A 13,965-nucleotide genomic window follows, 5' to 3' on the forward strand; every position below is an offset into this window, starting at 1 on the left:
TTACATTAAGTATAAAAATAGAGCAGCTACAAAGGCTCTTTGCTGAGGCTACGCTTGACCTAGATTAGCTCACCTTTCATATAAGAAAACATCAGGCAGGGGTAGTGATTGTCTTCCTCAGCTATCCTCAATATGTCTGTAACTTTTAAAGTGGCTAAATGCATTCAAAGTGAAATATTAAGTCATGAGCTCATTTTTAGATTTCCTGGAGCTACAAAAAAGCAGAAAAGAGATGAAATACATCTCAGTTAACTCCATGACATTTACTTTTTCTGTTTTATTTTCCCTTAAATGGCTTTATGGTCTGAAAATTGTCTTGATTTTCCTGCTCAGGTTTATTTTGTAGCTGTCGACTTGTGAGGAGCAAAATCATTATATTTTCATGAATTCTTTTGTCTCATCAGACAATTCGTAAGATAGCAGAGTTTATTTACAGTACACGTCTTTTCACTGATCCCTGATTAACACATGGCTGACTGCTGAGTTCAGTGACAGCAGGTGCTGAAAGTGTGCAGCTGCGCGAGGCTTATCTAAGACAATACAGTATGTCTATTTGACAGCCTGATGCAATGCTTGTAACATCCTCCCACACAAAATTAAAGGTGAGAGAGAGAGAGTTTAGAAAACACTGTTTGCATAACTTTGCAGGAAATTGACTTGTCAGTCATTGCCGAGTTACCAAAAATTTCTCCTCCAAGCTTTGAGCAACTTTTCAAACTGTCCTCGCCACCGTTCATTTAACAATTATTTCAATTTCACTTAGTTGCAAAAGAGCTGAATACTATTAACTATGTTAAAGGCCCAGTGTGTAGGATTTAAGGGCCATATTGGCAGAAATATAATATAATAATACAATAAGTATGTTTTCCCAATTGTATAATCACCTGAAAATAAGAATCTCCTTTCCTTATAATGAGCTGTTTATATCTACAAAGGGAGCAGGTTGTGGTCCACAGAGTCCACCATGTTGCACAGCCATATTTCTACAGAAGCCCAGAATGGACAAACCAAACATTGCTCCTAGATGGAGCCATGCACGTTTTCATTTTGACCACAGTAGTTAGTAGCCCCTGCACGAGAGCGTCAGAATTTTTTATTTTTTTTATTTTAGACCTCTGTAGATTATTAGGCTCCCAGTAAAAACCTCCTGAACAATGAATGCTGAAGAAATCCTGACTTGCAGTTCACGTTCAGTGCATGGCAGAAGTTTGATGCAATGTGCCACTAAATCCCACACACTGCCCTTTTAAAGACAGAAAGGGGACGGTTTTTGAAATCACAAATCACAGGTTTTTGAAATGCCACAGAGACATGATCCCACCTCTACTTTGGCTATTAAAAATGGCTACGTGTTCTAATGCAGTGAAACCTTATTTCTACTTAACTTGAAGTTAAAAAAAAAACATACAGCGAAGAATCAATTCTGTCACTGTGAGTTACAATAGGTACTCAAAACAAACATCAATCTTTTCTTCAATTTCAAGAGCTGCAGGCATTCTGCTTTACATGGTGAGCATACACAGAAAATAAAAAGTAAAAAAAAAAAGTACAGATCAGCTGCTGAAAGGGGATTCCATAATAAAATCCTGATGGCTGAAAAACAGCCAGCATAAAACACAGCTTATCATCATGTAGGCCACAGGATAAATGTTCAGCAACAGCCAGAGGCTTTCAAATAAGCAAGGGGTCAAAAAAAAAAAAAAAAAATCTTTAAAAATTAACCTTTCTATTTTCAATCCAAAATTCTATTTTTTGTAAATGATCCACATAACTAAGTGTTGATTTTCATCTATACTCGTGCTTCGTGAACACTTTTAAAGGGTCAGTTTTTACAGCATGACTGCAGTGCACTACTGCACGTCAACTCAACCATAAATGTCAAAAGCACTCGAGTGCCACCGTACCGTGAAGTTGTGAGCACCGGTGACTGCACTTCCATCCTCCCGGTAATGTGTCTCAGTGTAATGGCTTGCAAAAAGACCCCTAAGAAGACAGAGAGAGAGAGAAAGAAACATCAAACACCCAGGTATTTTTTTCAACACTGCAAATCTGAATTTGGAAAAAAAAGTCTGTGTTTTAAGCCTACTAAGAAAACTCGACCCTTAGTTGACTTTTTATGTAGATTGGTGTTGCTTGCAAGGATTTGGAGGGATAATGTGGATGAAATGCTTAGCATTCTGAGGCTAGAAGAGAGACTTGATTTTCTGTGAATTTATTAGGTGATTTGTATGTGTCCTTGAATCCCCTGGCATTCAGCACGACTGAGTAGATTCCCTGCTGAGGTAATTATTTTGTGCATGTGCATTTCTGTGCATATGCGTGTATGGATATATTTTAAACTGTGTGTCCATTTGTGTGTGTTTTTCTCCTAGGGGCCATGAGCAGATGGACACAGTGAGCCCCACCCGAAGCATTGGCAAAGGAGCAGCAGGAACACCCATCTTTTGCAGCTGCATAATCACACTGACATCAGGCAGGATGATCTCAGTATGTGTGTGTATGTATGAGAAAGAGAGAGGGAGTACTAACAGACGAAACATGCAGAAAAGTGACATTATTTTTCTACAACTGTATGACATGAGTCCAGTCCAAAATATTCGAAAAAACTCCACCATGGACCAAAGGTGAATATAATGCAAAATAAATAAATAAAAAAGGTTTTCCAATGCAATAATTTATTTGTTTTGGACCCTTCATGAGGAGTACTATTGGAATAAATATGTAATGTTCGATTATTCATTGCACTACGCTCAGTGCGCTGACGGTACTCTGGGCACAGATGGAGCAGCAGAAGAATAAAAAGTGAAACTTAAGTGTTAAATCTGCTGGGTCTACTAGTTTGCATTCATTTGCAGCAGCTTCTCCTCTCATCCATTGATCTGATCAGCTCTGAATGTATCGACAGATCAATTATCCACACCACGAGTCACAAATTGCTGCTGAGGGAAAATAAAACTCATGGAGAGCTCCACCTGTGCTCTGTTCACGAACCCACAGAAGCCTCAGAATTTAGAGAGGGGACACAGAATGATACAAACAAAACCGTTTCTTTGGAAACCACTGCATATACACAAAAAGTTTAAGAAAAGTATCACAAATGGTCTTTTTTCTGCAGAAAACATGGGACTCATTAAGACAGAAGAGGAGGTGTAGAGGATTCAAAAACTGTAACGGCAGTGTTTGCCTAAATCACAGTGGAAATCATTCATATCCCACAGTGCTCTGCCATCCCACACAGCTTGCATGGACTAAAAACCAGAATAAGACGAGAGTGGATCAAGCCAATAAGGTATTTTTTCCTACTTCTGGAACACTTAATATCTTATCTCTGCATTCAAATCTCATTTTTCATGACCTGTTTAAAGAAGGATCAATCCTCAGTGGCCTGAGTCTGACCACATTTAACTTCATTAAATACTTATTATCGCTTTAATGTGCCTTATCACACCATTAGCAAGCTCTTAAACAAATCTGATAAGCCAGCGGCCAGTAATCACTTTAAAGAGCTCGGTATGTCTCATTAAAAATGGATGACACATCAGAGGGAAGTGCATGCTTCATGGAAAATCCCCAAATATGTATCTTTAAACTGAACCTGCAAAAGCAGTGTTGAAAATGTGAAAAAGTGATAAACTTCCCAATAACATTAATGCCATAGTATTTTGCTGAAAGGAAAATTCAAAATGCTCTAATACAGTTCGCAGTAAAGATGGGATTTGCATCATGTGAGCAGTAATTCCAAGTAAATTCTCACGTGCTGGACTTTTGGGGGCATGTTTGGGACAGCCAGCTTAGGGCAGCGTGCCCTTGGTACAACCATACATACTGTATTAAAGATGGGTTTTACATGTTGGAATCTGCCTGTAATCAACTCCCTGGCAAAAGTACACAGTTTATGAGGCCATGAATGCTTACTGTGTGTTTGACAAGAGTTCCCTTTGCCCTTGCTGGTTACCATTTAGCTCCTCTGTGAGACTGTGCATTTTATACAGCTAAGAATGACCCTGCAGATGATCAAATGTCCTTGGTTCTCGTTTCTCTACTGCTCCAATGTCTCCCTCTTTGCCTTTTTACTGTCCCAGTAAAAAGAACCCTTTAAAAAAAGGTCTTGGTTTTATTTTCTGAGTATATGTGCATTCAAAAAAAAATTTGACATTTTAATTAAAAGCAGACAGAGGCTGTCATCCTTGTTGCACCTAACGACAGCAACCCAAGCAATGCAGGAAAGTAAGTTTCTCTTTGAATACAAAAATACTTCCATGTGATTATACCTCCTTTCTTAGCAGCAACTTCTCACTTCCATCCCTTTCTTTGTCCAGAGGAATATCCAGCCAATCAGAGGCAATGTAGATGCAGAACCGCAGATGAGCCTTGGTCTTAAAATCGCCTCAGTTCTTCTCACAGAAAAGCCGGTGTGAACTCACCAAGTGCTGCTTTAAATTTTCCTCGAGTATTTGTAAGAGACAGGTGTTGAATTTTATGAATGGAACAGAAATGCAGAGCATCAGATGGATGTGTGAAATTAGTCATCGGTGGAAGATGATGGTCTCAGCCTAAAACGCTCAATTTATTATACAACTGCAAGTGTAGGATCAAGCCCAGATCAGAGGATTTAAGACGAGATGAAACCATTTTAAGTGCGCTGTGAACTGATAGTTTGCTTCTTTTCTATTTGACTGCTTGTTATGATATACAGGGCCCTTCTGAAGTCACGTTTCTTTTTCATCATATAAATCTCCAATAATTGCTGGAGTCGATATCCACTGATTCAATGCTCCTACATGTGTGTCTTGATTCATTAAACACAGTCTAACATCTAATTAACCATTCACTAATAGTCATCCAGGTTAATTGTGATGAATGAGGGGTATTTTAATAGCACCTTTGGGAGGCAGAAAGCACTGTTCATCTTAAAAAAATAATCTCTCATTTATATTTTTAGTTATCATCTTACAAAAAGTGCTTCAGAATAAACATGATTTCTTTGCAATTTAATCTACAGTATGGCATGAATTATTGATTGTTTCTAAAAGCCAGATGACTAGCTCTCTTCACTGTCCTGTAAAGCCAAAAAGGCATTCAAGGACATTTTTTTGTGAGTCACTCCCAACCTTTTAACCTGTGATCCCTGATGTCTCAAAAGAACATATGTTTCTGTTCCCTTGCCATCTCTTGACTTAATGGATCGCTGACACACAGTACATCGGACATAACAATCAATGAATGGCTGCCGGAAATATGACAACACAATGCAGGGACCAAACAGACAAGGCCAGAAAAACTCATTACAGTGCACCATACAAAATCCCTCTTCCTTTTTCTGCTGCCAAGAAGAAAAAAAAAAGAAAAGTCTGATATGACTTTCTCTCATATCTGAAATTACCGCAGATAGAACTGTTGTTGTTGCTGAACCGAACATGTTTTTAGATGAGCTTTATTTGAAAAGAACAAATCAAACCTAGCAGACACAGCCTCCCTACATCGGCATAATCGATGAAGCCGAGAGTGGATGTGTCACACTTTGTTTACATGAATCAGTGTTTTTTAATATCGTTCTTTTCTCAAGCATCCAGAGAGTACAATGTACAATTCTGTGCAAATTTAAAGCGCCGGGCCTCATTTACATATATGTGACTCCATGCCTCATGTAATAATTCACCATTACACAAAGCCCCCTGAGCATGAAACCATTTGAGAGAAATGTGGCTCCACTTGCAGTCTCTCTGCTTCCTTTGAAGACTGCTAACTTCAGTGATTTCTCTTAATCCCCTCTCCCCCATGAGCCTAACCCTAAGCCTTCCTATAGCTGCTACTTATGGTACTGTACGCCTAACTTGAAAAAGAGCACACTACCACAGAAGGAGAGAGCGATGAAGAGGAGAGGAGGAACTAAAGAGGTGTGGTTGACAAGTCTAATTCTATTTCCACTTGCGGCTGCGTTCCAAATTGATTTACATACAGCTCAATGTCCCTTCAGCTTAGGCTTGGCTGTAGTGGGTGCACTGGAGTGTACAAAGCCAGCAAAGCCAGAGAAAACCAGGGAGAGAAGGAGATGAGGGTGGGAGGAGTGGAGGGAGCAAAACAGAAAAATCCCCTGAACTGCAGAATTAGAGGAGTGCCTTCCTTCACTCGACTTCTCTGGCTTTGTAAAAGATTACTCAAGTACATTTGCGCCTCTCACGAAAACAACAACATAACTGTAACTTGTGAAAATATGAAATCATAAAATTAATCCTTTTTTTTCTCTGGCACTTAAAGTGAAAGCAATAAGTTTTCATCTTTTCAATTCTACCCCCAACTAGCATCTCCATGTGGAATAACAGTGTTGAGGCCACCGGTGCTCAAACTGGCGGGAACGCTTTCCATTTTCTTCAGAGCTTAGCAACTATCCACAGACGAGCGATTGACAATATACAACATCGAGACAACATTGAAGAGAGAAGAAAAAACATGTTCACTGAAGAAATTTTTTCATTTTTTTAGATAGCTATATTCTTATGGACTGTTTGACCGATCACCTTCATTCAATTGCTTCGAGAATTGCAGGGTAGGGGTTTCACGCAAGATAACTGCAAGATTTTAGCTATGTGGAAGCTTTTCACCTCACTTTGCCAACATTCATGGCATAAATTATAATAATTGCTCATATAATGTGACATTCATCTCATATTTCCTACAGTAACTGTCACAAACAGACTGACCTATAGATGAATCTGTCCACTACTACTGCGGACAGTAATGATAACTGCAAAATCACTCGTTCACTGCAAAATGACTTCTTTGCTGCGAATAGCTAGTGCTGAGCCTGAGAAAACAAACGGCACCATTTTTTCCCAGCGATTGTTGTTCAATGGTTGACACACTTCCTTTTGTGCAGTAAACTGATCCTTAATTTTTCTCAGAAGATTGTATCCCGAGGGAGGCAGAATTGCATAATGAAAGTCAGGCTAATAGCAAACAAATTTTAAGAATTTTATATAGCTATTACATTTTGAAATCAACATTAAATTTATAATTAAATGTTTAAACAAAAAGTTATCTCTGGAGGCTTAAACTTTATTATTAGTTTAGTAAAAGACCAATATATGTTTGTCCTTAATCTGCACAGAGCCAAGTTGTCACACTAAAAGTTCATATGTCAGGGCCACACTGCCTGCATGAGCAGCGCTGCCCGGCCATGACTGCTGTTCAGATGAGAAACAGAGTCATACCAATTATTTCTGTGTGACGCACATGCTTTTCAGCAAAAGTACACAGTAAATATTGTGTTTTGATGGTCAGGCTGACTTTAAACCACCTTTCTCTACAGTTTTAATGTCTACATCCATCATAAACATGAAAAAATACAAATATTTCTAATTTACTCAACCCTTCCTGGTTATGTTTCAAAATAAAAGCCCTCTGGCAACATTTCTACTGACAGAATGGCTTTAGCTTTTAATAAAAGACTTTTTATTTGGACATAATTGCATGAGTCTCTGTTGACAATGTAGTAGCTTGCATTGCTCGGTAAATGAGTGGAGTAACTGCTTTTACCTATGGAATGGTAGTTCTTGCAGCCTGCAGCGCTGCAGCAGCGCTGCAGCAAAAACGCTGTCTGTTTGAGCATCGCAAGCGTGCGAGCCGCAACAGCTCAATTAGGTAGCCATTGCACACTGCTTATGCTAGCAGTGTGACACAGGCATAATGTTAGCAACAGTATGCTAACATGCTTACAATGACATTACATGTTCATATGAACATTAACATGTTTAGCAGGTGTATCATATACTATCTGGCTGATGGAAATGTCATTTGTTTTGCAGGAATTTGGTAGTAAACCAAAAGTGTCAAAAAAATTAGAATTTTAACAGAAGATGGCATTACATAACTGATTAAGGACGAGTTATTACAAATTACCCCGAGGGGGCATGAGTGTGGTTACAAAGTTTCATGCAATATATGGGATGGTTGCAGCAACATTTCAGACCGAGCCAAAAAAGTGGAAAAGTCAGTGGAAACACTGGTTAGAATAAATTTGAAAGAGTACATTTCTAACTCTTTTTTTTCACCATTTTTACAACTGTAATGGAGCTAAATCCAATTGTCACACTTTTTGGAGTTCCTCCCAGAGGAATTTCAACTTTCTGATGTGGATCATGGCATCCTCTCTTTTAGGGACATACTGTCATGCTTAAAACTGGAGAAGATTAAGCACACAGTGTGAGGTTCAGAGAAAAAGGTTTGGGGTTAATTTGTAATCCATTTGGCTTGACCCTCCTCAATAGTTTCTGAGTTGTGCGGTGTTTACACCTGTGTTCACTGTGTTCCAGGAGGTTCAGTCCCTGATATATATATATATATATATATATATCAGTTTCCTTTTTTTTTTTTTTCTTTTTTGCCCTTGACTAGGTTCCTTTGCCCTTTGTGTGGATGTGCAACTGTGACTCCTGCCATTGGGCTAGGGCTTGAAAAGGCTCTAATATCACCACTTGCATATATTTCAATTTTTTAAATGTATTTATTTGTTTACGTAGGTATAGTATATGTCCTTCTGTACTTTTATCTTCCTTCTGACTCCCATGGTACCTGGTGCTATTACAACCATATTTTATTGTGATGAAAGTCAAACAATAGTATTATTATTGTATTTGTATACACTATTATTTGTATATATTAAAAGCAACCAACAGGTCATATATGTAAAAAAATTAAATAAATATAAACTTGGGGAACAAAAAAAGTCAGGGGAGCACTGCAGTCAGACATATTTATCCTCTGGGAACTATAAATGCCCGCACCAAATTTTGTGGTAATCCATCAAGCAAATGTGGAGAAATTCCAATTGAAAAATCAAAAATTTGAAAATCAGCTGGTGGCACATAATACGAGGTCAGGGTGTGATTTAGTTTCCTTCCTGTGAGTCTTGAATATCTGCACCAAATTTTATGGCAATCCATCAAAAAGTTGTTGATATTTCCCCTAAAAAAACATGCAAACTTTGTGGTGCCAGAGTTAAAGTCAGTGGATCAACAAAGTCATATACAGTACATTCACAGGAGTCTTCATTCCTTAGTGCGGACTAAAGTGGTGGCCTGACAGACCAACTGTCCAAGCACCTTATTCCTGCTGCTAGTGTAGCTAAAAATTCACATAAATGAGAGAGCAAACTAAAAAATTCCACTACAAACACCTCAGCAGGCAGCAGACCAATATCAAACAGGCTGGCTGATCAGCCAAGCCCATTTAAATATTGACCAACCAAAGCAAAGATAGCTCCTTAATGAGTCAAGATCCATCTTTGCTCAGTTAGAAGTCACAGAGAGAGCAGCTCGCTCTCATTTAAATCCTTCTGCTGTGACTTCTCAAAGGTCCAGATGATGATACTTTTCCCAAAACACGACTCTGATCACAGAGAACAGAAAGACAGAAAAACAACAGTCATTTCTGCCATGTTGTTTTTCAAGATTAAAGCCCCAGAACGGCCCTGCAGATACAAATGTACCAATGACTCAGTCTGCGAGTGTTCAGGCCCAAAACATACAAGCCGCAGTGATGAGTGTTATAACTTGTGTCCACTCTATAGTTGACATGAGGTTCAGATCCAAATGAAAACCTGTCTTTTTGCTATTGAATCACCAAGAGCGGTACACTCATTCAAACAGCATTCTCCGTCTCCGTCCCTCACCTCAGGCTTGCCAGCTCTGTGTGTGATGTGCAGCCCGAGGCGAGTGAAGTCATCACATCAGTAAAGCAAACTGCAGAGGGAGAAACGAGGCTCTCCGCACTAGAAAGCAGAAAGTGAACGATGAATCGTGGTATAATGATACAGTGAGGGGAGGCTGTTTCTCTCTCTCACACACACACACTCGAAAATTAACAAAATCACAGGCATTCATGGGAAATCACAAAATGCCAGATAATAAATTAAATTTCCCTGTTAGAGCCACATCACTGACCATATGATCTCCTTCATGAATGCTTGACTTGTTATCTGTGAAGACTGTGTCCCCGTGAAAGATAATATTTGGGTGTTGACAGAAAGTTAGAATAAAAATTGATAGCAAGTGACAGGGAGGTCATAAGATTTTTCTCCTTGGGGAACAGGAGGCTGCTGATGGTCACCGACTGTTGGGAAAAAGAAAACATCCCTCTAAAGGGAGACATTTTGATAATGCTGATGTACCCATATTGGACTGTATTACTCTCCTGATCACTTCACAGGACACAGTGGCTGCATTTGCATGCACAGTAATATTTAGCTTTTACTATAAATATGACAATATTCTGTATTTGATGCGAGTCATACAACAGCACATTCTGTTTTCATTTTCCAATTAAGACATGTGGGACAGGCTGGTATTATTCAGGTTTTAGGGGCATCCTATCAGCATTTACCTAGCCCGTTCAGAATATGCATCTCAGTTGGGGGTTTTAATCACAGTTTATGACCAAGCAGCAACCTCCAAGGCTGAAAATTGAATCCAATGCAAGTGCCAATATTTCATCGACTGGCCATTTAAGGCTGGCTCAGAAACAGAGTGAATACCCATAGACCCCCATGTTTAAATCCCCAACTTTACAGAAGAAATAAATGTTTACAGCCTGGCCTCCATTGATCGGATTATGTATGGGGTCATATAAACAGGAATATTGGTGGAATATTCATTTTCATTAGCCAAGTAAAATATTATTATTTTGTGTATTAAACATAGCCACTAAGAGGGGATTTTTGTATAGAATAAATGCCTGAAGGTAAATATAGGCATCTGTAGCATGGGAGTGTGCATCAATTGTCAGACACTTTGAGTCTGAAGAACTCACAGATCACTGGAGTCCATTTCTTTCCTCTGGGTATGCCTCTTCACTTTGACACATCGTCTTTGCATCTCCAAAGGGTTTTATTTTCTTTTATTGCGTGCCGATGGTAACCTTATCTTTTATGCTTCAAGATACTCCTTTTTAACACCCATTGCTTTTTACTGGCAATGCTTTTTACAACTGTGGAGTCTTAAAAAGTCGTAAGAATTGATAACAGACTTTGGGCAGAAATGCAAAACTGCAGGTGCAAAACAAAGATTAAACACACCATCAAGCCCCAAATCTTTTTATACCTCTAACGAAAGCACACGTCTGGTGGCTGTGAAACACTGCAATTTGTCCTGAAGCTAAATCAATGTCATTATTTCTCTCAGTTGTAAACTAAATGGTTACCACCACAGCAAACAGCAGTGAGGTACAGCAGAGCTGCTAAAGAATGAACTGTTTCATAGCTGCTGGCCTACACGTCCGGAATATTTAACACCATAAAACGATTCCCACACGAAACATATTTTTCCTCATAACTGTACAAAGAGCATGATGTCATATTCCCCCTGCGCCCTTTAAAGGGAATAGTTTGTCAAATCAACGGGAGGGAAAATGCGCTCATCTACAGTACAGTAAGAGCAAACCTTGCACATGAATCCAGGCCAATCGTCTCACTTCTCTCTGGTCAGCTGCTCTAACGCAGGCTCAACCTGTCCATTTCTGTGCGCAAGTAGCCTCTGGCGATTGTATCCCCTCCACATATTGCACCACTGAGGCTGTTTGTGGTAATTAATGCTCCAAGCTTTCACAGCTAAACATTAGACCGTTATGAATGTGAGCTGTGTGGCTCAAGGAGTGTATGAATTCTTTATCACCCTAACAAAGCAGCACAGAATATTTCTGGGCGCTGAATGACGATGGTACGAACTCAAAACGCCTGAAGGCAACATCACTACCACTAACAAGCAGTGAACCATATGCTCTTTATATGGTGAGCTGTTAGAAAAATATGCTGTTGCAGACCACTGAACACACGCTTGATCAATCTATTGTGGTGATGTTGGAAACAGTTACAAATCTAAGGAGGTCTTATACTAGTTATCTTAAATCACCAGTAAAGTTCAAATCCACCCTTAACTTCCTCTTGGCCAAAGGATTCAATGTCTTTTCTGCATTTAGAAAACTAAAATTACCACGTTGTGGTTGTATGCCTCTGCAAACCAGTCAAGTTGTGGTTACAGTTTCCATCCATGTCTGTCCAGACTCATATGTAACCCTGACAGCTGACAATGCTTTTAACATGGATGTTGCTTCAAAGATGCTACATATTCTAAAACATAGATAATTTACACACATCTTTGACCCAGAAGCATAAAAGATCTATTCAATCAGATAAGTTTCAACACTATTGCCAGCAATTCACTATTTGACCAAATGTGTCACAGTTTGCTCCTGAGTTATGGTGATAAATAATGGTTTTGCTGAACGTTATGATGTCACCATGAAGTTGGCCTTTGCCTTTTTGGATATTTTTGATCATCACTTTATAATTTTATTCTTTTAGACATTTATGTGAAATTCTGTCATATTTAGCACATGAATTCTTGAATTATGGCCATGGTTTTGTGTGGTCACAGTGACCTTTTACCTTTGACAATGAAATTTAATAAGTTAAAATTTGAAGAAATAGCCTCAAGGTGTTCTTGAGATATCACGTTTATGAGAGTGGGACAAACGGACATATGGACAACCTGAAAACATGATGCCCTTGGCCACAGCTGTTGATGGCGCAGAGGCATAAAAATAAATTTACTCTGAGAGGTTTAGCTGATAACTTCTATAAGAGACGGTTATCTGTAATTGCTTTTGTCGAGTCACTTATCTCACTGAACCCAGACTCATAATTGGTATATCAGGTAGCTGTTTTTTTTGCCAACAACTGTGTTATGCTGAGAACTAAGTGACAATCAGCCAATATTAATTATTTATATTTGTACAGCATTTATTGTTTTGTATATGTTTGGCTGACTTGTGTATGTAAAATGTGAATATTTATTGTTTTCACTTTGATAATTATTCTTTTTTCTTTAGGGGGGAGTCATCCAGTTGTAAGGTGAGAGAAAATAAAATCAGAACAAGCTGTCAGCCTCTGTATTACTTGCCATTAAGGGGGGAGAAGTATGCATTTGTAGTCTTCTATATTACATCAATAGTTCTTTCTGGAAAAATACTTTTAATTGACCATCTACAGTTAATGTATGTCACCCACCGTGAAAAGGGATAGCAAGGAATTATTACTTTTTTCAAACAGTTTTGAATGAAATCAAATTTTACAGCATACAGACCTTAATAAATAGCCAGTTATCAATGTTTCCTAAAAAATATGAAAAAATAAAAAATAAAAAATTTAATTTACGCAAGCTAACAGTGCCAGTAAATCAGAAATCACAGAAATCACATCTCATGTGTATGTATATAATGTAGTGATAGAAGAATACGCATCTATATCATCAGCCTTTTCATTTAACCTATGTAAAATGGTGAAAAAACACTGAAAAATTTAGTACATCATGCCTGAATAACTGAGTGTATCACTACGAAAGGAAATTCAGGAAAAAAAAAAATCATACCGTAAATTGGATCTATTGCAAAATTGGTTGATGATTTGCATGCTTGCCAAACACAATACAAAAGGCTAGAATTACCTCCTGTGATGTTCCCCTGCACAGTGAAGCTGATGTATGGATAACAAGCCTGTGCAGTGGCATCACATCTTCATTAAAAGTTTGTGAGACAGAAGTATTCTAAACAACTTCTACAAATAGTTTTTGTATGCCGGCCCAGCACTGAGATGAACTGTATTTTGCTTTTGCTTCTTCAATATTCTCATCCATAACAAGCTACACACCGGAACTAATGAGTGACTAGGGATCTTCAAGGGAGGTGGCCTATTATTATTCATTGAAAAAGAGTAAACAAATGCATAAATGTTAATGTCAGAGGGTTCCTATCTGTCCAATTAATCTATGGAGGCTCCCCTGGGCAGCCTCATTGTTCAGCCACTTTTTTTGTCTTCAGGGGAAATTAGCAATTAAGAGCTGAGCAGAGAAAAATATTAAAGATGTTTTTGTCTTTCATATTTCTTCCCTTCCATTTACAGTGCCTGTTCAAAAC

General features: G+C 38.6%; 1 protein-coding gene across 1 annotated transcript in view; it reads right to left on the minus strand.

The window, feature by feature from the left end:
- Positions 1–13,965, minus strand: part of adam12b (ADAM metallopeptidase domain 12b) — a 106,464-nt gene that overhangs the window by 53,442 nt on the left and 39,057 nt on the right. Inside the window, exon 4 of the mRNA XM_042502410.1 lies at positions 1,905–1,983. Coding sequence (XP_042358344.1) covers positions 1,905–1,983 — 79 coding nt within the window. The remainder of the gene's footprint in view (positions 1–1,904; positions 1,984–13,965) is intronic.

The sequence above is a fragment of the Plectropomus leopardus genome, chromosome 15 (genome assembly GCF_008729295.1).
Source record: "Plectropomus leopardus isolate mb chromosome 15, YSFRI_Pleo_2.0, whole genome shotgun sequence".
NCBI classification, from domain to species: domain Eukaryota; kingdom Metazoa; phylum Chordata; class Actinopteri; order Perciformes; family Serranidae; genus Plectropomus; species Plectropomus leopardus.